Here is a 22,652-nt window from a genome sequence, read left to right as displayed (position 1 = left end):
AAAAACTAACAGAAATTCAGTGCACTAGAAGCATGCAGGTCTTTATTTGTGTTTACTACTCCACCAAACTTTTGCCTTTAACCACATTGTTCATTTGTCATGACTTAAAGCTTTACAAAAAAAGAGAAAGAAAACCAAAATATTTACAAAATCTATTTGTGCAAACATATTTTTGTCTCTTTTACATTATTCTCCTAAAATATTTCGAAGGCATGCATACAAATAAACTTTGGTATGTTAAAAAAAACAAAAAAAAAACTACTTATTTTCTTAGTAGAAGCATTTACTGGTATGTACATCTCGTTGACTTTGTTTTCAGTACAGATCACATGAACAGCAACAATACGTTAGCACAACGTTTGACCACTGATGTCAGCCGTCACACCAAGAAGAGCCAAGTAAATTTTCCAAAAGTAGATGATTGTAGTTAGGCATGAAGTAAGTCAGTATACAACCACTTTGGCAAATAGGCACAATAAAACGAAAACTTGCATTAATGATGAGAACAGCTGCTATCTGTTAAAGAAGTTGGCAGTTCATGACAGTGAAAAATAGGAAAATACTCTTGGAAAACTAAGTTAATTATGAGTTTCATCATAAATTCTGTATAAATTCATTAAATTCTTTTACATTTTGTCTTGAACGTAAGAAATATAGAGGATTAAATATACTAGTTAATACATTTCTCTTTTTCCCAAAATTGAAAGAATTTATATGATATGTTGATTGCAAATTAACTATATATTCCCTATTCAAAACTACTGCAAAAAATATAGATTTTCACCACAAATAAAAACTTTCAATGCAACTATAAAATCAATCTACAATTATGTGAAAGAGCCACTAAAATAAAAATTACAACATAAGTCATAGGGTTCACCTCTGATGCAGAATATGAATCCATACAAGTGTTATTTAAATCTAAAAGGGATGTGAAAGAAAAGGAAAGGAACTGAAAAGAAACAAACAGTGCGCAAATGCCAGTGTCAAAATATAAACAGAGTGAGTGCATTATTTTAATAATACTTTCAAATGATAAAAAAAAGATGTTCAAATAACAGAAAAAGCAACAAAAAGTATTACATGGAATATATTCAGGTCTACCTGCTGTGCTGTAAAGCACGCTTGGCGATAATGTGGCTAAGTTGTGTCCTTAGCTGCTGTAGTTGTTGGGATGGAGGATTTGCTGCTGCTGCCGTTGTGCGATCTGTAGCTGGTGAAGCTGGGGGTGTGTATGGTGCGGATGCTCTTTCCACCTGGCCCCAATGGTGTGGGAGACAGAGGGGAGGGGGAGAAGGAGGAGGAGGAGGAGAATGAAGAGGAGGAGGAGTGCACTCGACCATTCTGAGTCTGTGAGGAGAACGAGAGAGCTTTACCTGTGTGTTGTGAAGGTGCAGGGAGTTTGAGGGATCCGTTAGACAGTGAGGGGATATGGGATGAGGGAAGGGAACCGGAACGGGGGGTGTGAGAGGACTTTGTCGCAGAAGGAGGAGCAGAAGACGGGTTAATGGGATTAGTAGCATCTGAGTTTAGCGCAGACTGGCAGCTGCCTTTAGCAGAGCTAGGATAAAAAGCAGGGATTTTAGAGACGGGTATAGTAGGGGGAGCAGTTTTATGATCCCCTCCCACTCTTTTAGCACTTCCATTAGCCTGCAAACAGATGCCAAAACAGATACTGGTTGTCAAAAAAAGAAAACTGGTTACACAACACATGTAAAAGGCAAGGCGACGTTAAAAAACAAACTAAAAGTTATTCACATGGACAAACAATATGGCTGCACAAACAATAACATCAATAAGGCAAACTAAGAGATACCAAAAACATACAGCAAAGAAAATAAGAATTGAACACACAACCTTTTTCTCAGTCAATATATGTCTATTGGGCCTGTCGACTTGAAATGTATACCAGTTATCAGGAACAACCCAGGCAATCAACATATGCAAAAAAATCAAAACAGGCAAGTCCATAAATAATGTATTTTTTTTTTAATAAAAGAGAAGTACACAAGATAAAACTATTAAAAAAAAACTAACTTAAATTAATTAAATACTTATAAAGGACTGTTGATACTGAGAACTTCAAGGTGTCTTTTGCACAGAGAAACAAGATGGACGAGGTCACAAGTTCTTCTCTGCATTCTGATTACAAGTCTCTTTAATAGATTTTCAAATGACTTTACAAGACAGGACACAACAAAGTGTCTTCAGTTGTGTGTCTGCGTGAATGGATGAATGACTGTAGTGGAATTGCTTTGGGGGCCTCTGGACTTGATAAGGCGCTATACTAATACAAAGCCTTTGAGGCTTTTTCACATTCACTGTAATACAGACGGCAATAGGAGAGAGATCCCTCCTATGTACAACAATAACCACGCACAACTGTTCCTTTAAAGAAACTTTGGTAGTTTGGACAGAGTTAATAAAATATTTAATTTCCTGTCATGATTAAAAAGCATTTTTAAATTGAGACTGAAATCCTAACAATTGGTTAACTATAAAGTAACTTGCTTTAATTTTCTGTAGGTGTAGGTTATTTGGGTTACTACAGATATCTGTTTTAGTTTTAATGTCAACAATGTTTAAGAAATAACTTAACTGAGAAAAATGTATGAAGTGCTTAATACTTATTTTGCATGCTGTACACAGTTCTGTTTCTTTTTTTTATTATAGAAGTGAGAGACACGTTACCGAAAAAGAAAACACTACAAATGTTAGACAGCATGATGGCAGACAGCAGTGTCTCTGTGTTAGAGGGATTGTTAGGTATTGTGAGAGGCTGAATAAAATTGAGAAGGCAAAGATACACTCAATGAGCTAGAATGAATAGGGAAAAAGTGTTAGAAGTTAAAGGGGTGGCAGCAGAGAGGACAAATGTGGTTTTGTACTCCACTGAACCAATGATGCAATGTCAGTAGGTTATGCCAAGGTCCTGATGGCAAGAAAATGCATCACCATGGGGTTAAGGAAGCTGAGCAGTGACGTCGGGTTTGAGCAGAGTTGGAATATAAGAAGGGAGGAGCCAAACAACAACAACAAAAAAAGTTAAACCTGTAGTTGAACATTGCCAGAAGGATATTAGGATTTGGCGACACTGTTAAGGAACTCAGCTGTGATGGAAAACTGGAGGTGTGATGACAACTCAGATGATGATAAGGCAGGAATCCACTTTTCTTTGCCTTTCTCCATCTTGTTTTTTGTATAGCCACCAACACAGTGAAAACCATGAGCAGTGTGGACATGCAGAAGCATACAGTACAGTGATGTTATGGGGTAACAGTCAACAGTCAAACATGCCTTTGCGTCTTTGCAGATTCGAGAGAAACAAGAACAGTTGCCACCATTGTGGCTTTCTTTTTTTTTTTCTTTTTCATTTGTGAGATCTCACGGCTTTGGTAGTCCTCTCATATATGCTCCATGCTTTCAGTAAGGCATGACCTTAATTCTGCTAGTCTCCGGTAAAACCCTACAGTAAAACTACCTGTCGAAATTGCCTCTGAGCGTCCTGCAGTTTTTGCTGTTTTCCAGCTTTGTCAGATGTAGCCGGCGACTGTCTGGACTTCGCAGACAAAGGGACCGGCATCCGACTAGAAGGGGAAGCGGCACTGGTGTTCTGCAAGGGGATCCAAACGAAAAACAAAACAAGAAATAAAACAAAAGGTAGAAAAAAAAAACATAGACCAAAACAGGAAGTATGAGAAGTCAAAACATGGAAAAAGTTCAACACCTCAAAAAATCAACACCAGTAAAAGACCATGCATCCAGAAGGACCATAAACCTCAAAGACAGTATACATAGTGCATGCAGTTGAGAATAAGGAAGTAACGACCATCGCGACAAAGTCTCTGATGATCAGTGCACCACTTGCTGAAAACCTCAGAGTTTTAGCAATGAACTGCAGGAGAAAGATGCTAGTCAGGCACCCAACAAAATGCCACCCCAATCATGTCACCATGATTTCACAGTGGCAGAGAACCACCAGGGTTGCTTTCAACATTTCTGAGCACCTGTGGAGTGGATTAATGACTTTGTAATTTCAGTGGTTAGGGTTGGAGTGAAGGTAGGTTGAAAAGTGAAATAGAAGGACCCAAACTCTCCTGGAGCAACAATAGCTAGAGAGAGACCTGTTGTATGCTGGTGGGTACACTGAGGACTGTGGCGGAGGTGCTGGTGGAAGAAGGGGCCACAACAGGGCGAGGAAGGAGCTGAGGTTTTGTCTTCTTCTGCAGCAAACTTTTACTGGATACTTTAGGCCCATGCGCTCTAGAGGTAGGGAGAGAGGAAGACCTCTTCAACCCAACCACATCAGATTCTTTCCCAGGTCTTGCCTTGGTGTCTTCAGTGCTGACTGGCTCCTCCGGGGAGCATGGTCCCATTTCATTAATAGTTGTTTCCAGCTGTTTGATGGTTTGTTCAAGACTGTCCAGAGTCTTGTAGGCATTCTTCCGAATTTCATTGGTTCTGCAAAGGGCGTCTGAGTTCTGGTCTGTTTGTGTGATAGACACTGATCCCTTGGTGCCCTCTGCAAAGGATTTTGAGCGAGTGATCTCAAATCTCTTTGCTTCCCTGTGCTGCCGAACTGTACCATCAGATTCTTCCTCGTCTTCATACACCACCACTTGTAAGGTCTTCTTTCCAGACTTGGTGCCTGTGCGAATTGCTTGTGTCAGTGCTGCTAGCTGTTTCTTTGGGAACTTAAATTTAAACTTCTTCTTTCCATCTTGTTTGGCATCTCCATTTGTATCTGTGTTCACTCCACTGTCCATTAGTTCAGATATTGAAGATGAAGATGAGGATGATGATCCTGTGTGCTCCGCAGTACTCTGTGTGGAAATGATCTTTTCACCATCAACCATTTCTGCACTGTCAGCTCTTACTTGCAATCCAGTGCTTCTTTCAGTGTCTGACTCCTCACTTTCTTCATCTATGCGCTCTTCTGCAAGCATTCTCTCCAGTTCTTCTTCACATTCAAATATGGTGGACAGTCGCTTGTAAGCTGAGCGGATATCCATTGGCTCATTAAAAATGATGATGACAGGCTTCTTGTGGAAGCCATTATCTTGTGGCATAGTGGGATCGACTGTGGTGTTGGCTTTGTTTGATGCACTGCCAACTGTAACTGTCTGGACACTACCCTTGTTGGCGTTGACCAGTTCTTGGTACTCGCCACAAGAAAGTGGCTGAACCTTTTTGTTAGTGATCATAAATGCAATGTCTGGTGGCGGGGGAGCTTCCTCTCCAGGTAAGTCAGGGCTAAGACCGGCTCCATCATCACCATCATCAAAATTAGCTATAGTCAAATCACGTTTGTTACTTGCAGTCTTTCCATGTCGCTGAACTTTAGGTACCTCTTTTACAGGATTGTTGGATGTGGGCAATATTTGCTTTGTATTTTTAAATGAGGAAACATGCTCTGAGGCCTGTTTGGTTTTCTTTTCAGTGTTTGTTTTGTTGAGTTTCTTTTCCTTCTTTACTTCTGCACTAGTCTTCAAGGATTCAGCACGCTTAACTTGCTTTTGTGGCAGTTTGAATCCATTGAGTCCAGTGGGTTTAGGTGATATAGGTGGGGGTGTAACAGGTGGAGGTGATTTTGGCTGTGGAGACATCTGCATCTGCAGCATCTGTTGTTGCTGGCTTGGAGAATTGTCATTAGCATTGACATTTGACACCTGTGTTAGAGGCTGTGAGGACTCCCTGTGTTCTGGGGTGTCTTCCAGTCCTGATGGGGGTGGTTGATCTTTGGGAATCTGGCCAGTCACATAATATATGACCTGTCAATGGGACATTTAGAATGTGGTGTTACTCTCATATCCTTAAACTCTAGAATGAATATTGAATGAATTGACAGAGTGTTAGATACAAAAAGTTGTACGTACCCCAGGGCTTTGTCTTGTAGTTGTGTTTCCATTTTCATCTGTGTCTGGATCTTTATCCTCTCGACTTGGTTCTGAGCTCTGCTAGGACAATGTGTGAGGGAATAATATTACTGTGCAACTGGTGTACCAGGTTGCAACAGATCACCTCTATATAAAAAACAACATTATTTGTCTTCCATTGGTCAGTGACAAGATATTGCAATGTCTTTCTGAATTCTTTTGTACAGAGGGGGAAGTGCTAATTTGATTTGGTTGTCATGTAGATAGAAATGAACAGTCTCTTTTATTAAAGTTTTACTATAAAGAAGAGAGAAATAATGTTAACCCCAATTCTTGAAGAATTACATAAAAATTATATTTTCATGTAATTGACTGAAGAACTATTTTTCCCCAATTACCAAGTCAGTAAGTTTTGGTTTTGGTTCTCAGATATCAGTGGAGGTCTATCATTCTAATGTCTTCTCCAACTTAGAGAACAGAGCAACAAACAAATATCAGGGATAAGATAGCAAGTATGCAAATGTGGAATGTGCTAAAACACTAACTTTCTGGTCATTTAGTAAATTCCACTGTTGAAGTAAATTATTAATGACTATTATTTCATAAAGGTTTTGAATACTTTTGAATACTTTTATTATTATTAATTACTTTTTACCTTTACTTGATTACTTTTATTATTTGTGTTTATTGATTAGCTTACTATTATTACCTTACTATTGATTGTTTTACTCATTTAATCCTATTACTCATTTATTCTTATTTCATTTTAGTATGTGTTAAGTATGTTAAAGGTCACAGTTTCTGACACTGACTGCAGTTAAGGGTGACAATTGTCTGTTCTATAGAGACTGTTTTAACAGGAAACTTCTTGACTACAATCTAGCTCACTCAGCAGCTACCGTTAATTGAGGCTCATGTGTGCTGTTGACCGTTGTGTGTTAAATGACCTTTCTCCAATTGCAATTGTTTTAATAAACTTGTATCTTTATTCTGATATCTGCCTCCTAGAGATTTGTTGCTTTAACACCACTCTTGGGGGGGATGGTAACAATTGGTGATTTTTTTTGTCTGTTTCAAATAAATGTAAGTTGATTATCAGTTAGGGCTAAGTAATCTTAGGAAAACATTCAATTGAGATATTGTTGAACAAAGGGATGACTCCATTGATTTTAGTTAACTCACAGGACTTGACCAGAAACATTAGAAAAGCTTTTAAGGAGCTGAGGGCAGTTCAGATCACACTATTCAGGAACAAAACTAGTAATACAGGAAAACAACAATGGATTGAAATCTACCAGCCCTTGCCATCAAAGACATACAACTGTCTTGAGCTTGCCAGAAAACGTTCAAATAATCTAGAGATAGTTAAGTAGTGCTCTGGTCAGATACAGTTTCTCTACTGTGCACATGAACCGAATATGTCTCTCATAACCCTGGGCAGTGTATGCTCCACGTGAAAGCTGATTTGCCTCCTGGATTGTGTTTTCCTGACCTGATCTTACTGTACTTCGCAAAATATTAATAGAAGAAGAAGGAAAGAACAACACTGGTGAAGAGACACTAACTTCTAGAACTTTCATAGAGATATTTGCAAGGGCGTAAATCCCATCTCATTATTGGGGGGGACCATAAACAGGAACATTTCTTAAGACTAATTTTGGGGGGTCGGCAAAGTTGCAGTGAAATGTAACGTAGAATGTGGTTTAGAACGTTTTTAAACCACATTCAAGCTGCAAGACCAAAAATGAGTAATGCATATCAAACATGTTTTATTCTCGGTAAGCAAACTATTGAGAAATAAAACAAAAATTCAAATGTTGCTTCTGTACGAGTTTTGTTCAGTGTCACTGATCTAATCTCTGCTACACTGTTACAAAAATAAAAAAACAAAATAAAAAAGCTTTAATGAGTAACTGCTGTTAATAAAATTCCTCCTAAACAGTGATTTATTGAAAAGGCTCCCAATACAAGTTATGAGCTGTTTAAATTATAACTTGTTTAGTTGCTTTATTTTTAAGCCTTTTTTAGTTTTGCCATGTCCTTCATGACTGAGAACCAGCAGGTAGATAGAAACGCCTATAGATAGTTGTAAAAAATGCAAAATTTCTTTGTCACCAAACAGAATAAACCTGTATATGTAGGAGGGAGTGAGTGATGACTTCTTTAAAGTCATAATGGAATAACTTTTTACCATTTCAAATTGCTGCCAACTCACAAACCTGTCTATCATGCCATAACTAATCAACAACAACAATTTAATTTGGTCTCTCCCAGAAACTAAGTTGAGCCATTTTTTTCCCCTTTCTTTCTAATACTTTGCAATTATTTTGTCAATGACAAAGCAAAAATGATTGTGATTCTGTGAGCTGTGCTCAATGTAATACAAACCAATTTTGAACTTTTATGTAATCTGTTGCTTCTAAGATTTAGTTGTTAACAATATTCTCCAAATTGAAATAAAACTACAACTACAAATAGAGACTGTTCATTTGAAAACCGGTTGGGTATATAACTTCTTGTAAGCTGAGATTATAGATTAATAATACAATTCTTATCTCAGGAACATTTTGACTTTGGGACATAAACAAACATGATTTTATTGCCCAAATGTAGTAATGGCACTTAGTTATAGATTGTAACTAATGTCTTATAAGATGTTTTGATGTAATTTAAGAAACATTACCAAAGGTTGTTCAGAGTTTACAAACACACTGAGACACACATTACACTCATCCTACTCCACACTAACATTTGTGTTTTACAAAAATCACTTAACAGTTAGTTCAGATTTGTTTAAAGTATAATCATATAAAATTATCATTGGTCACAGTTACCTTTCTTGTGATGCAAAGATTACATATTACCAGTAGCTATTTGGAAAAGTAAAGTAATCCTATGTGCAGGAAGTCAACAAACTAATCCAAAGAGCAGTATGTCAATCTGCCTCATCAGATGATGATCTGATAATTTATCAGTCCTTATCACCAATCTGGAAGAGCAAACAGATGAACTATCAAGATGAAGATGGTCTGTATGTCATTGAATAACATGAGAGGACTTGTGTAATTTAAGACTGCACCATGCCTGCACCTGCTCATTGTATATTGGTCTAATCTTTGACTCTTATTGTAACATTTAACAAAAGAAGACAGGTTTACAATATTTTCAGGCCTCATCAGGCCAGTGTTGGGCTATATCTAGGCCCAAGTCTATCTATTATACTTTTAGAGACTTCTGTTGAATATAGACATGTTGAATTTAGGCTTAGTTTTGCTTATGGACAAATTGCAGATTTTCAAATGCTAATGTTCAGAAAGTTCATAGCCTATTGTGCTTATCAAGAGTTACTATAAACTAGGGAGGGAATACCTTGCTGGTAATAACAGCTGTGTTTTCCTTTGTATTGGCCACTCACACACTTCTTGCCAAACTAGACAAACTGGTTGAGGGCTTCACTGACAACACCAAATTCTTTACATTAATAAATGCAATGTTAGGCAGCATAAGTAATCAAGTAATCATATTTTGCATCTGGTGTGGGTCTACTCTATCAATTAAATTTCAAATTTTAAGTCCACTCTGTCTGCCTTTAATGATGACATATAACTTGTTTTTCCTATACTCCTGTATATGTTGCCATGGTTTCACTGATTATTTGTTCTCTGTCTGACTTGCTTGTTAGCCTTCCAGCACTCTTAGGATTTATTTCATTTGCAAAAAGCTAATGGTGATATGATGTCTTTCTGCTAAAGACAAACAAATAACTTCACACAATTAACCCTTTAAATATATGTTTGAACATATCCATATTCTTCAGAAAGAGTTTTGTCAGAATAATAAACAATATAGTTGCAGTTGGATTGGATAAATGTGTGAAACTTGAAAAAGCAAATTGAGGTGAAGTTGTGCAAAGACAAAGAGATTGGGAAATAATATCTCAGAAAATAAGTGGGGAACAGGAGCATGCAAAGTGGCCAGATTGACCTCTGGTGAACCAAGTCTGCAAAAACATATTGTGTCTATGTAAGTTTTCTGAAACGTCAATCTTTAAGTTCCTTTTTGTACTTAATTTTTATGTGAAAAAAAATGCCAGTAAAAGAAAGACACAACACAATTTAATTGCCCATAACATACAAAGTACATTACAGGTCTTTATTCATTTGGAAGAAAAGACAAATTATATTTAAATCAGTCTTGAAACAGGTCATACAAAAGACACACCAGCTCAATTTTATGCAGACTTAATCCTGAAAGAAACCAAAGCTGTGGAATCCAGCAGAATCAAACAAGGGAAGGAACCAAGCCAGCAAGGAAAAGAGTTTGGTGGAGACAGTTGTTACAGGTTTCTCTCGAGCCAAAGCAGGAGCACAGGGGTTGAAGAAGTGTTAGGAAACAACAGGCAATTAGTGCATCACACAGCTGGTGGAGACAGGCGGTTAGTTGGGCAGCTGCACGGCGGTACATGTGTTACCTTTTTCTCTTTGTGGGGCAACAAATTTCCTGGTCTTAGTTCTTTGATTTGGGTTTCAATTCGATTGGTAGGCTCAACCAAATTTTTTATCCCTAGATCCTTAACTGTGCACTTCTGGAAAACCTGAAGGTTGGAGACAAGTCAAAGGGATATGGGGGTGATAGAGACTTTTAGGGTGGGATACAGACTTAAGGCACCACAGCCACAGCTGTACCAACTGTTGTCAGGTGACAAGAAGGATCCTTTGTTTTGGCATCCGTTAGCACCCAGCCGTTGCCACTTCCAATAAAATCAACGACCACAGGAAGAAGCGATAAGCAAAAGGCCCCCAGTAAGCAGAAATCAATAAACCCTGCCCAGAAGTTTGCCAGGACGTATATGAGTGTTCACATGCATCTAACCTGAAGCTCCGCCATGATCTTGTCCCCTTCATCCTCCTCTTCTCTGTTAACAGAAGCAGTGACAGGAGGGGGTGTGATGGGCTTCGGCTTGGTCTCCGGAGCAACCTTTGTGGGCTTGAACTGAGGGGATAGAAGAGGAGCATCTTCCTCAACCTCCTGTGAAAAATCAATGAATTAAACTACTTTTCATTATAATTGATAGAGACAATGGATGGATTGGCACACAGCAAGTATTCTCTAAGTGTCAATATGCTAACCATAAAAAGAAAAATGATGTAGTACAATGATGAAAAATTGAAGAGGGAAGGTCATGTACTTTTAAATGAATCAATTACAGAGTTTAAAGTGGGTTTATCACTTAAAGTGGATATATTAACAGGTTGTATAGCCAGGAAACCTATAAATCTACTGTCAGTAATTTCAAAATGTGAAAAAAAATTAATAAATGCCTCTTGAATTACATTAAATATTGTGTTTCAGAGCACCCAAATAAAATAATAGCAAAACATGGCATCCATAATTATGGCAGAACCTACTCTTGATCCATATGACACTAATGTGACTGACCTGTGCTGAGATGCTTTCCTTCCGAGTTGTATAGACCACCTCTCCAGAACGTGTTGTAGTCATGCCTGAGTTTGAGCTGGAGAAGGTTTTTCTTGGAGGTGGCGGTGGTGGGGACTTGTTTGATTTGTCAGACCCCTGTCTGGTCAAATTGTCAGTGGCTGCTGACTTAATGGCAGTTTTAGAAGATGCTGGCTTGATAGATTTCTCCAATAAAGGCTTCGGTAGTTTATCGGACCCCTTTTTGGCGGGTTTGTCTACTAGAGACTCCTCTGCAAAACACATTATTCAAACAAAGAGTGCTAAGTAAAGTGTTATTATGCATAAAATGGCTCAATGAAGTTGAATGTATGTTTTATTTGTACCTGATGGTGACTCAAAAGGGCTGGGAATGTCACTTTGTTCCACTATGCCAGCAGAGAGCAGTATTTGGCTTTCCTCCACCTCTAAGCTTGGAATTCCCTTCATCATGTTGGCCTGAGCCTCTTGAAGGATCTTCTCAAACTCTTTGCCGTCATAATGACCCATATTCTGCCTTTTCTCTTCCCATTCCTTCTCAGCTGCCTAAAAGAAAAAGATAGAAGATAAAAAGTCTCTAAACCTTTTAGAGAATGCATAAAGTGCAGACTTCTAGTTATCTAACTGGTTAGCTGCTTAGATTCTAAACTTCTAGATGGCTAGACATAGAAGATAAGACAGCTAGGTAATAGACAAGATAGATAAAGCGGTCTGCAAAAGTATAACAGCCTCTTAAATGTTATTGTACTTTTTGTCATTTTACAAGGACAAACTTCAATGTTCAATATTTTAATGCAGCTGACCAAGACAAAGTAGTGCATAATTGTAAAGTGGAAAAAAGTGATAAATGGTCTAGGTGTAAACTTGAATTCAGCTTTTCTTTTCCTACTGAACCATAATCAGTTGTAATATCATATCACTAGAGTTGCTTCTCCCACAAATTTGCTGCTGCTCACTTTTGTTCAACATTGACTATCATTTTGTCACTCTTCCTTAAAGACAAAATGGCAGATTCTCCCACTTAATTTGTTACCATTCTTGGTTGTTTTTTGTGAGGTGTTCAAAGTGGAGTAAAACATGTCTAAAGTTCAGAGGAAATTTTAAAATATGACTAAGCATCATTAACAATACCTAAAAATCATCTATGAAGATGAACATACAAAAAAAGAGCAAACATAAAAAGTGCAATTAAAATAAATGCCACTGCTTTCATCCTAACTAAAGTGTCCAAATATTTTTATCAAGCCTGGTGGGGGCAGAAGTAAAGCTTAGTTGCCTGCTAGGCATATAATAGACCATGGGAAACCCTGCTTACCCTGATTTAAAATAGCCACAACATTATTTCTGACTTGTCTGCTGTGTTCCTTGGTTTTCCTGATGCTGTATACTTATCAAAATTCTCTCAGAAACATTCAAAGTATTCAAATAACAGTTGTATTCATGACGAAATTAAATGCACATAGTGCAGTTGGTTGCACTAGATCTAGAAGTTTTTGAGTGATAGAAATGAAAACAAGACAAACAAGTCAAAATTGAAAATCATACACTCTTTGTCTTCTGTTTTACAAGTATGCACTACTTGACATCGGTCAGACAAATACAATCACCATAAAATACTATTGAGGCTGGGACTATTTTGTGACAAAATGTGAAAAGGTTCAAGGGTTGTAAACTGTAAAATATGAAAAACAGCTAAAAATACCTCAATGGACATAACTCTGTTTTTGCTTTTCTCCTTGGTGTTCTGGAGCTCCTCTATTACAAGATCCTGATGAGGAGCGCTGTTGCCATTATTTACCAGATTCCCATGAATCTTCTTGAGGCGAGCAGGACTTGATGGATCTGAGACCGACCCTTTTGGAGATTCCCGGTCTTGATGTTTACTCAGGTTAGGACTTGGAATCTGAGTAGGGCTAGGGGTGAGGGGAGGACTGGGCTGAGCTATGAGGGCCGCAGATTGCTGGGACTGCTGTATGTGAACTGGAGAACTCTGGACATGATGGATGACCACTGGGGAGGAGGGCATCACCTCCGATCTTACGGTGGAGCTCTGTGCCTCTGGTGGAGCTGAGGAAGAGGTGAGCTGGACTGATGTTGATGGAGCTTCTACAGCGGTTTCTGCAGCTGTTGTGTGGTTGACACCTACTGAGGCATTGGTGGAAATATCTACTCCTTTCTGAGACCCTTCGGTTGCATATCTGCAGAGGAAGGAAATGGCATTTGAATTGACGTTAAAAACACTATGTAATAAAAAAAGTGTGAAGATTTTCTTTTTAAAGATTCAACTCATGGGTGAGCAAAAAGCCAAGACTGAGCTTGGTATATGTGACATATTAAAATGGAAATGAGGTGCTACAATGTCCACCAAATTAATTCGCTTATCGGTTCAGTGAAGGTGATGAAAGAAAATCTAGCTGAATCCTGGATTCACACAGAGTGACCTCTTCGATGGCACGGAGATAGCATAATTAAACAGAACAATCTCCAGACATCAGACTTCTTTGAGGAGCTCTGTGTAGGTCTTTTTGATTTAATCTTGAATTGCCCCCTCACACACTCACAGTATACTCCAGGAGTACCTGTTCACCTCATTCCTACTTCAGCTGCATTTTCCTCCTACCTTCTCAGGCTGCTGAGAGTATCGGTCAGGCTCTTGACCCGTTTTAGCATGCTGTCGAGTTTGTGAGGCTCTTCCTTCAGAAATTTAACAGCCTCCACTTCCACTCTGAGCACAGCTCGCATTCTGGTTTGCAGGGCTGGGAACTCTCCTGAGGAAACAAACATGAGAAAAATGTAAAGATTTCTTTTTTACTTTATAATTGCAGGAATATTACTTACAATGCACAAAAAAGTATCAATGTTACAGATTAGCATGATGATATCTGTCATGTTGATTATGTTTTCTTAACTTGGTTCCTCTTGAATCAATTAAATTCCGTTTCAATTTAATTTAACACAATGCATCTAGATTCAGTTTAAACTAATTCAATATAACTCCATTTATTATAATTTAGTGCAATTCAGTCCAGTTAATTGATAATTGATAATCTATGTCATTGCATGATTGCTCATTTTAATTTATTATCATTAATATACTACTACTTTGTATTTATTTATTTTTAATCATCTTACCTTTAAGGCCAGCCAGAGACTCTCCCACCTTCCTCAGAGTTACTGCTCCCTCCTCTACATCCTTTAAGGTCACCACCCTAGTTGTTGTTGCTGAATCCGGTTGCAGAGATGCTACATATTGCTCCAGCTCACTGCAAAAACAGCAAGATAAATAATTCATTAAATAATAAAAGCTAAAATATATTTTTTTCCCTTTCATCTAAATAGTTCATGAATATATACACTTTTTGTGCTGTGAGTTTCTGCTGTACAGTTCGAAAAAAAAAGAAATAAATAATAAATAGTTGTGTAGTATATACACTTAGCAAACACCAGGGGGCAAGGAGCAGTAATTTATCTCACACTAGAGTAGGGGAACAGAGGAGAGCGTAATTCTTAGAAAAGGAAATAGTAAATTGAGTCTATAACATGTTCAGAATATTGACAATAATCATCACCCACCATTAAAAGCAACTCCCACACTATAATTATTGCTTTGACCCGACTTAACCAAGTCCAATTCCAATACCACAAATGTTCAGTCACTGATTGAGGGCTTATTTGTGAAGTGGCAACTCCACACTGAAAATGTTTCACCAAGCCATTTCAGAAAACTCTTAAAGAAAGGCACTAAATCCAAGGGGAAATGTGCTGAACTATAACATTATGTGACAAGTTGGTTTGCATGAGAACTGCTAAAATGGTGTTTCATTGTGGTCACGTACCCTTGAGATACACCATTTTATGGAGCTCCCTAATGGGGACAGTGAGTTGAATGCCCGGCTATGCCAAGGCCAGCTGGTGAGAGGAGTCATGGAAATTGTAGCTGGGAAAACAGATTTCTCTTTTGTATCAAGGTTTTGCCATAATGTGCCTAAAAGTTTTCTCTTTCTTCTTGCTTTAACCCTTCTCCTGTAAACTGTAATTATTACACTGGCAACATTTTGAGCTATTTTTTACAGGACCCATTTCTTTATTTTTAAAACCTTTTAAGAGAGAAATAAGTAAAAAGTGAGATTGTAAGCGTTTCAAACTGCAGTTTCCGACTCACCCTGAAGTAAAATAGTCCTAATTACCACACCTTATTTAGAGTGAAAGTAGTCACATTTTGCTAACCTACAATTGGCGTGACACCCCATCCGGTCCTTCTGCCAGGTTCTTTTTTTAAGAAGCTATAAACTGCTATCATTGGACTTACAATGCCTTTCAAAATACTTCTCAAGGCACTGTAAGTCCAGTGATAGAAAGTGTAGTAAATAAACAAAATATATATATACCTATTGAATTTTTTAGCAATTTTTCAAATGGCAATCAAAAACTTGAAGTTTCTTTTTTTTCCTGACACATCAAAATAAAGTACTGCACAAATGTGAAGTTAAAGTTAAATTGTACATAGAAATCTGAAAAGCACAGTGTCCAAATGTGTTTAAAACTCTAAGTCAACACTTTGTAAAACCACCTTTTACAAAAAGACTAAATATTTGTCCATTTTATTGCAATAATAGCTTAAGCCCAGTCAGACTGGATGGAGAGAATATGTAAACATATTTTAGCCCTGCCACTGATTCTCAATTGAATTTAGGTCTTGAATTTCACTGGGCAATTCCAACTCATGGCGGGGCTTTGATCTGAACTGTTTCATTGTTTGTTTAGGGTCTTTGTCCTGGTCAATGGAAAACTCTTGTCACAAGGCTTTTACAGCCTCTAACAGGTTTTCTCTGTGTATTTAATTCCATCCAACTTCCCATTAACTTTGACCAGCTACCCTGTCCCTGCAGTAGAATAGCATTATTACAGCTGGTGCCACCAAGTGTCACAATAGATGTTTTGTATTCAGGTTGGTTTGCCGTTTTAATCTTTTGCATCTCTAATCCATGTAGGAAAAAAGTCTAATTTTGGTTTAATTTGACCAGACTATGGCGATCAAAATAATCAATATGATGGTATAATTAATACTAGATAAAATAATTATCCAAAGGGGTTCATCTGAGACACCGATGTTTCAGAGGAACTTATAAATGCTAGTTAAGCTCCTGAATCTGTAGCATTGAAATATGAAACTAACACCATCTGTTTAAAAATTAGCGTCACGAACATGAACAGCCCAGTGATGGTGTTCTGTTGGTTCATCAAAATACACTTCCCAAATACAAAATTGTGAATCCCACAACACTCCGTTTACTGTGGCACGAATTAATGCAGGGAAATGTTAATCAGTGTGCTACTAAATAGTGAAGCAAAAATCAAAGCAGTGCAAGCTGCCCTGCTACTGTAGTTGATGACTAAAGAAAATCTTATACAAGATTACTAAAAGACAGTAATTGTAATATATCTGCATAGACCAGATCCATGTTAGGATTCCATGTTGCATGGAATGACTCTTTGTCCCTCTGTAGTAAAATTTCTTAAGAACATCAAATTGACAGGTTAATGGAAGCACACACTGGCACACTAAAGATATGAAATTATAATAAAAGAAAATATTTGCACAACTGACTCAAAAGTACATAACTTTTTTCTCTCTCTCTCGCCATATATGTTACCTTATCAACTGTTTTGCCAAACAGTGAAGTGTCATTTTTAAATTATATATTTTTATAAATAAGGGCTGAATTCTCCACTACTTATTGGTTTTGCCCTAATTTAAGAAGCCCCTCCAGGGTTACCACAGGCCTTTTGGCTGCTTTTCTGATTATTGCTCTGCTAGCCCCATCTGTCAATTTATGTGGATAGCCATGTCACAAGTGGACTACTTACTACAAGGTAGTTGGTTGCATTGAACATTTATAAGAAAAAAACAAAAACACAAATTTCCTTCGGTATTAAGATTATGTGACAAAAGATTTCCAATAAATTACATTGAGATTTGTAGATGTAACATAATAAAATGTGGAAACGTTCAAGAGCTATGAATAAGTTTGAAAGGCTCTGTGCTGATTAAATACAGAACTTTTTGTCCTTGCATTGCAAACACATCCAAATAAAAAGGATTTAATTAGGGATCCCTGCTGGCATGACGAGGCAAGTGAATTAAAATAAGAGCAGGGTAGTCAGTAATTACCCTATTGTTCTTTGCAGCCTCAGAAGCGCAGGCACAGCTTGCCTGTGAAAACCTGAGCTGAAGAGGGTTTTGAGGGTGTGGCTTGTTTAAGAGTACAAGACTGAATGGCTCAGGTGAGCTGAGGAAGATGAAACCTTCTGGGGGATTTCCTACAAATGGAGCAGCGCTGATTGGAGCTGCACGGGTGTGTCTGCTCTCTGCTTGAAGACTTGTAAAAGCCTTTGATGCAGACACACGCAACTTGTGTGTGTTTAATTTGGGCTTATTTTGAACTGCTATTTACCAAGGCACTTCTAAAAGTTTAAAATGTGGTAGGGTTCTCATTGTGTTGCATCAGTTTTTAAAAAAAAAAAACATGTTTTAGGAGCTGAAGGCAAAATGTGGCTAATACATTTTGAACTGACAGGACAGCAGCTCAGCTACTTCGGCACCTTGACATTCTATCATAGAGTTGTGCTTTTCCAGGTTTTCAGGGATTGGTTTGAGATTATCTTGCTGAAATATTCCTTGAAAAAGATGCTGTCTGGAAGGTAGTATTACCTTGCCCAGTATGCTAAAGTACTTCTGTGCCATCCAAGGATGATTCAGCTGTGGCTCTGTGGATGTGCTCTTAATGACTTCTTCATTTTCCATAAAGGAATTTAAATTAGATACACTATGCAAAAGAAAAAAATAAAAAGGCAGAAGTACCTCTAGGTCTTGTTCATGTTTTGATGGTTTAGCACATAATTTTAGCTTTACACCTTAAAACATGGTGATTTTTCTGGAGTGTGATTTTATTTTCATTTCAATGAATTAGAATGTTGATAACATTTTTCAAACATTCCCAGTTTACGGTTCCTAATTTATTGAAATCAGTTTATGACCAGTTGAACATGCAGGCTGCGAGTTAAAGTGTCTTATGAACACTTTATAAGACACTTATAAGGTGTCTTATAATCTTGTAAATGTGCCTTCAGCTTTACAAGAAGGCACGTTTAAACCAAAAGGCTGACCAAATTACTTAATAGATAACAAGGAAGTACACAACTAATGTTTTATTGAACAATGACAACATTATTGTGCAAAATAGGGTTAAAAGTGATCATATCCATCAAAAAATGAGAAAATGCCATTTTCTCATTTTGAAAATGGTACTTTCCATAGTTGAGCAGGAACTCAACCATGTTAAAAGCACAATGACACAAAGATTTTTAGAGATTTAAAAATAACAAAATACAGCAGATCTAATGTGCCATAGCAGGCTATTCTAATACCTTGAGGGTGTTTTCCCAAAGGCTCAGTCACCTCTGGTTTTTAACCTACTCTGTGGGATTTCTAGAAGTAGCTGATTTGCTGAGCGAAGCATCCTGACTGGTTTATGAAAGTACAGCATGTCAGTGAGATGGTGTGATGCAAACCTACTGGGCATATTTTACCCCGTTACAACTAAAAATGAATCTAAATGGAATTTTATGTGACCAACATGAAGTAGGAGGAACTGTGAAAAGAAAGGAAACTGATACACAAGATTAAAATTAAAAAATAAAATCTGAAAACATTGTACACTTTGTAACCATCTCTTGCTGCAATTACAGCAAGTAAAACATCTATATTCTTGCCACAGATTCGTAATTAGATTTGGGTCATTCTGACACATAAATCAGTTGTGTTCAAATGTTTTTTCACAGTGGGTCAAAATCTACAAGTGAAAAGTACTTTAGGTCCCTTTTCTTACTTAAAGGAGCAAAATATAGGTGTTGTGAATTATTTTCTTTATGCTTGATCAGCAATATTAAACATGCAATATATTAATGGCATGAAGTAGTCTTTTTCAAATCTTAACACATTCTCATATAGTCAAAAAAATTAAGTAAAAAAAATGTCCAAATTGTTTATTTTATCCATCTAAAAAACCTTATCAGAAATTAAAATGTGACTTGTGTTTAATTTTATTTTATAATCGTACCTGAGCTGTACAAGGACACGTTCTTCCAGACCCAAGTACTTGTGCCTGTCCTCCTCTACCACAGCTCTTTGCCTCTGGACAGGGTCTTCTGCCCGCCGCACTGCCTCTGTGAGTTTAATAGTAATTTCCTGCTCTGCCCGCTTCAGCTGCACCCGTAAAACCTCCTGGTTCTGGACCTGGAGGGGATGTACACAGTAAAATAAGATATCAAAGGACTCCAGCGAGGAGCCTTTAAGATGCGTGCATGGTCAGAGGTGTGCAAACGAGTTCAAGTCTGAAATTTAACCAGAACAGTACAGATCAGGTAAACGGAGATGGAGTTCTTGCCTGCAGCTGTCTCATCTGATGAAGTTGTATCCTGAGGTCAGAAACATTATTTCTGAACTGCATGAGATTCACTTTGAGTGGAGATAAGTTCTTGTCTGGTGGGGCTGAATTGGCTTTAGGAGCCACGATAGTAGATCCACCTGCTGGGGCAAAGAAAAAAAAAAGAATACGTTATAAACATTTTCATAATTTGCGGCAAAGCTTTTGGCCTTTAAAATGAGCACAAATGCACTAATAAACCACACAGTCGACAATGTATGAACTTTTCTCTTATATTTTCCCTGAAATAAAATGGAAAGCTGAAACCATTTAAATACTTTCACTTGTATGAAGATTGTATATATTTTGTTTGATGTGAAACCACATATACTGCAAGTACTAGCACCCCTGCTGTTAACACTTTGTACAGCCCCCTTTTCCCAGAAAGGCAACTTGGGCATTTCACACAGCTTGTACCGTATGGATCACTTAGAATCCTGTATACTTTCTTATGCTTTTTTTTTGTTTAGCTCAACTCTACAGGTTTTCAATTGGATTTATGCCTGAGGACTTTAATAGTCGTTGAAGAACAGTTATTAAATGTCTGGTGAACCATTTCTGGGTAATTTGGCCAATTCTCATGGATCATTATCTTGTTGAAAGACCCAGTGAGGACCAATTTTCAATTTACTAGCAGACTCTGCAATATTTTTTATTAAAATGTTCTATTTTAGTTCATGATACCATTCATTCAAAGAAGATTCCTAGGGCTTTTGGAAGAAAAGCAGGCCTGCAGAATGACAGATCCTCCCCTGCTTAACGACTTTTCCACATCTCATTCTTTATTTCACACTAGTCACACCTAGAGTATTTGGTGCTGAAAAGCTTTGTCTCACGCATGTGGTTCCAATTTATGACCCAGCAGGATTTGGTGAAATTCTTCTGTTACATTAGTTGAACAGTTTTAGATGGTAATTTAGAATATTTGCAAACTGCATTTAGTTAGAAGTATATATATACAAATTTAATATGTTGTGTTTTTTGCTGTCAAGTGTCTGCTGAATAAATCAGATTGTTAATCTAAATATTGCACAAATAAAATTCTAAATTTAATAAAATAACCCACAGTTGGGCATAACTGTAGTCAATAGATAGTGGCAATTTGTTGCTAATATGATAATTTGTAATTGTGAATTGCATCAAAATGCACAAATGTGCTATGTATGCCACATTATTCTTTTGGTTATCATTTTATTAGGAGTAAGGTACTTGGAAGAGCTGCATATGACCTATAGAGACTCGAGACAACTGACTCTAGACTGAACAGCCATGTATGTGTTGAATCATCCTTCCAAATTTGCTTGCATTGCAAATGAAAATTGGTCATTTAATAGAAAACAGAATAATCATCACTTGAAACCTTTATATCAAAGTAAAAGCAAAGCTTCTTTGCATACGCAATCCATTAACTTCAGAAGTCTGTCAACAGGAGAAACAGACCGTGAGGCTGTAAAAAAAGAAACAGTAATCTGCGTAATCCTTAAAATTTCTCATGTGTCCACCTGATAGATGCCGTGACCTGAAATACGAGTTACAATTCAAACTGCTGCTGTTGTTTGGCTTCAAGAAATACCTCTCACCTAAAAAGGACACATACAGTACATTACTGTGTTTTATTCTCAGCGTGTTGTTATGTTTATTCAAAAGACAAATTGATACTGTTTTAGATATTTTAAAAAAACTGCAACGAACAGTCACAGGAAAGATTTTGTCTCCTGATAAACTTTTCAAGCACACAAACAGTGTTATGCTTTGCTCTGCCACTGGCGGTGGCATTTGTGAATCTTTCCTTCAACACAGATCAGGTGGCAGGGGGCTGCAGAGCATAGATTGGATCACTGAATCATCTTGGCAGGCTTAGCAAATAACAGCATTTTGTTTTAAGAAGTGCTTTGAGGTGTTGGTGTGAGATCTGCTGTCTCCTGTCTCTTACTTCAAATTAAACTGGATGTATTGTAAGAAAATATAAGCTGATGACAAGCAAAAGAAGCCAGACTTTGTGTTTTTTTTTTACTCCCCCCACACTCTGCTCATTGCAGCCTGTTGACAGATGCCAATGTGTGGTCTTGTCTGCACCAGATATTTTGGCATTAAAAGATAGAACAGATTTAGAAAAAAAGAAGGTTAAGGGGAATTACAGTAATACTAACCTGAACTAGGTGTGCTGTGAGCTGGAGATGAAGTATTTGGTGTTCTCTCGCTGCAGGCAGAAAAAAACAAAAAACAAACCCATTAGAGCAGGATTTTGACACACACAAAAGAAATATTGAAAAAAGGTTTACAGGGTAATATTAGTAATGATGAATACATTAACAAAGTATGAGAAGTTAAACCAGAGGGTAAAGGTGGTGTTAATGTTGTTAAGCTTAATGACATTCATAGGAATGTATAAAATCACTGCATTCACATAGACTGTACTCTAATTTCCAAGTACACATTAAAACAGAAGATCATAATGCAAAGAGTCTAAATGCAGCCAAAACCATAAACAATGTCAATACATAGAAACCAACTTTAAGATCAGTCAAATCACTTTCACTTTTGATTATTTCTTCAGACCATTGATCCTTCCTTTCCTTTATTGACTCACTATTCCTTTTTTACCTTCTCTGGGATCTCACTCTCTTCTATAATGGACTTGCTTACCTTTGAGACTCCTTGTTGCCACTAGAGTTTGGAGCCTTTAAAAGTACATGATGAACAAGACCAGTCAAGCTGGTAATCTGTTGCTCCATAAACTTCATTCGCTCTCTGCAGAAACATTAAAAAATGCTACTGATGTTAAATCTTGCACTAACACAAAGCAGCTAATTACCAACGCTCTTAACACAATAGT

General features: G+C 37.4%; 1 protein-coding gene across 19 annotated transcripts in view; it reads right to left on the bottom strand.

Annotated features, from left to right (window-relative positions):
* Positions 1-15: 15 nt before the first annotated feature.
* Positions 16-22,652, bottom strand: part of kiaa1217 (KIAA1217 ortholog) — a 119,568-nt gene continuing 96,931 nt past the window's right edge. For 6 of the 19 annotated variants that reach the window (XM_023326627.1, XM_023326617.1, XM_023326632.1 and 3 more), the window contains 15 exons: positions 22,463-22,567; positions 21,967-22,016; positions 19,778-19,920; positions 19,451-19,626; positions 14,463-14,593; positions 13,951-14,098; positions 13,033-13,528; positions 11,678-11,876; positions 11,316-11,584; positions 10,749-10,904; positions 10,348-10,470; positions 5,877-5,957; positions 4,125-5,771; positions 3,482-3,613; positions 16-1,650 (listed from right to left, as the gene is read on the bottom strand). In XM_023326627.1, the coding sequence (XP_023182395.1) occupies positions 1,141-1,650; positions 3,482-3,613; positions 4,125-5,771; positions 5,877-5,957; positions 10,348-10,470; positions 10,749-10,904; positions 11,316-11,584; positions 11,678-11,876; positions 13,033-13,528; positions 13,951-14,098; positions 14,463-14,593; positions 19,451-19,626; positions 19,778-19,920; positions 21,967-22,016; positions 22,463-22,567 (4,366 nt within the window). In that variant the 3' untranslated portion in view covers positions 16-1,140. Of the gene's footprint in view, positions 1,651-3,481; positions 3,626-4,124; positions 5,772-5,876; positions 5,958-10,347; positions 10,471-10,748; positions 10,905-11,315; positions 11,585-11,677; positions 11,877-13,032; positions 13,529-13,950; positions 14,099-14,462; positions 14,594-19,450; positions 19,627-19,777; positions 19,921-21,966; positions 22,017-22,462; positions 22,568-22,652 lie in introns of all 19 variants that reach the window. The other 13 variants (XM_023326624.1, XM_023326629.1, XM_023326621.1 and 10 more) reach the window with 13 other exon arrangements.

Source organism: Xiphophorus maculatus, chromosome 21 (assembly GCF_002775205.1).
Source record: "Xiphophorus maculatus strain JP 163 A chromosome 21, X_maculatus-5.0-male, whole genome shotgun sequence".
Taxonomy (NCBI): domain Eukaryota; kingdom Metazoa; phylum Chordata; class Actinopteri; order Cyprinodontiformes; family Poeciliidae; genus Xiphophorus; species Xiphophorus maculatus.
Note: the sequence above shows the minus strand (reverse complement) of the source record. Positions and strands in the feature narration are given on the sequence as shown.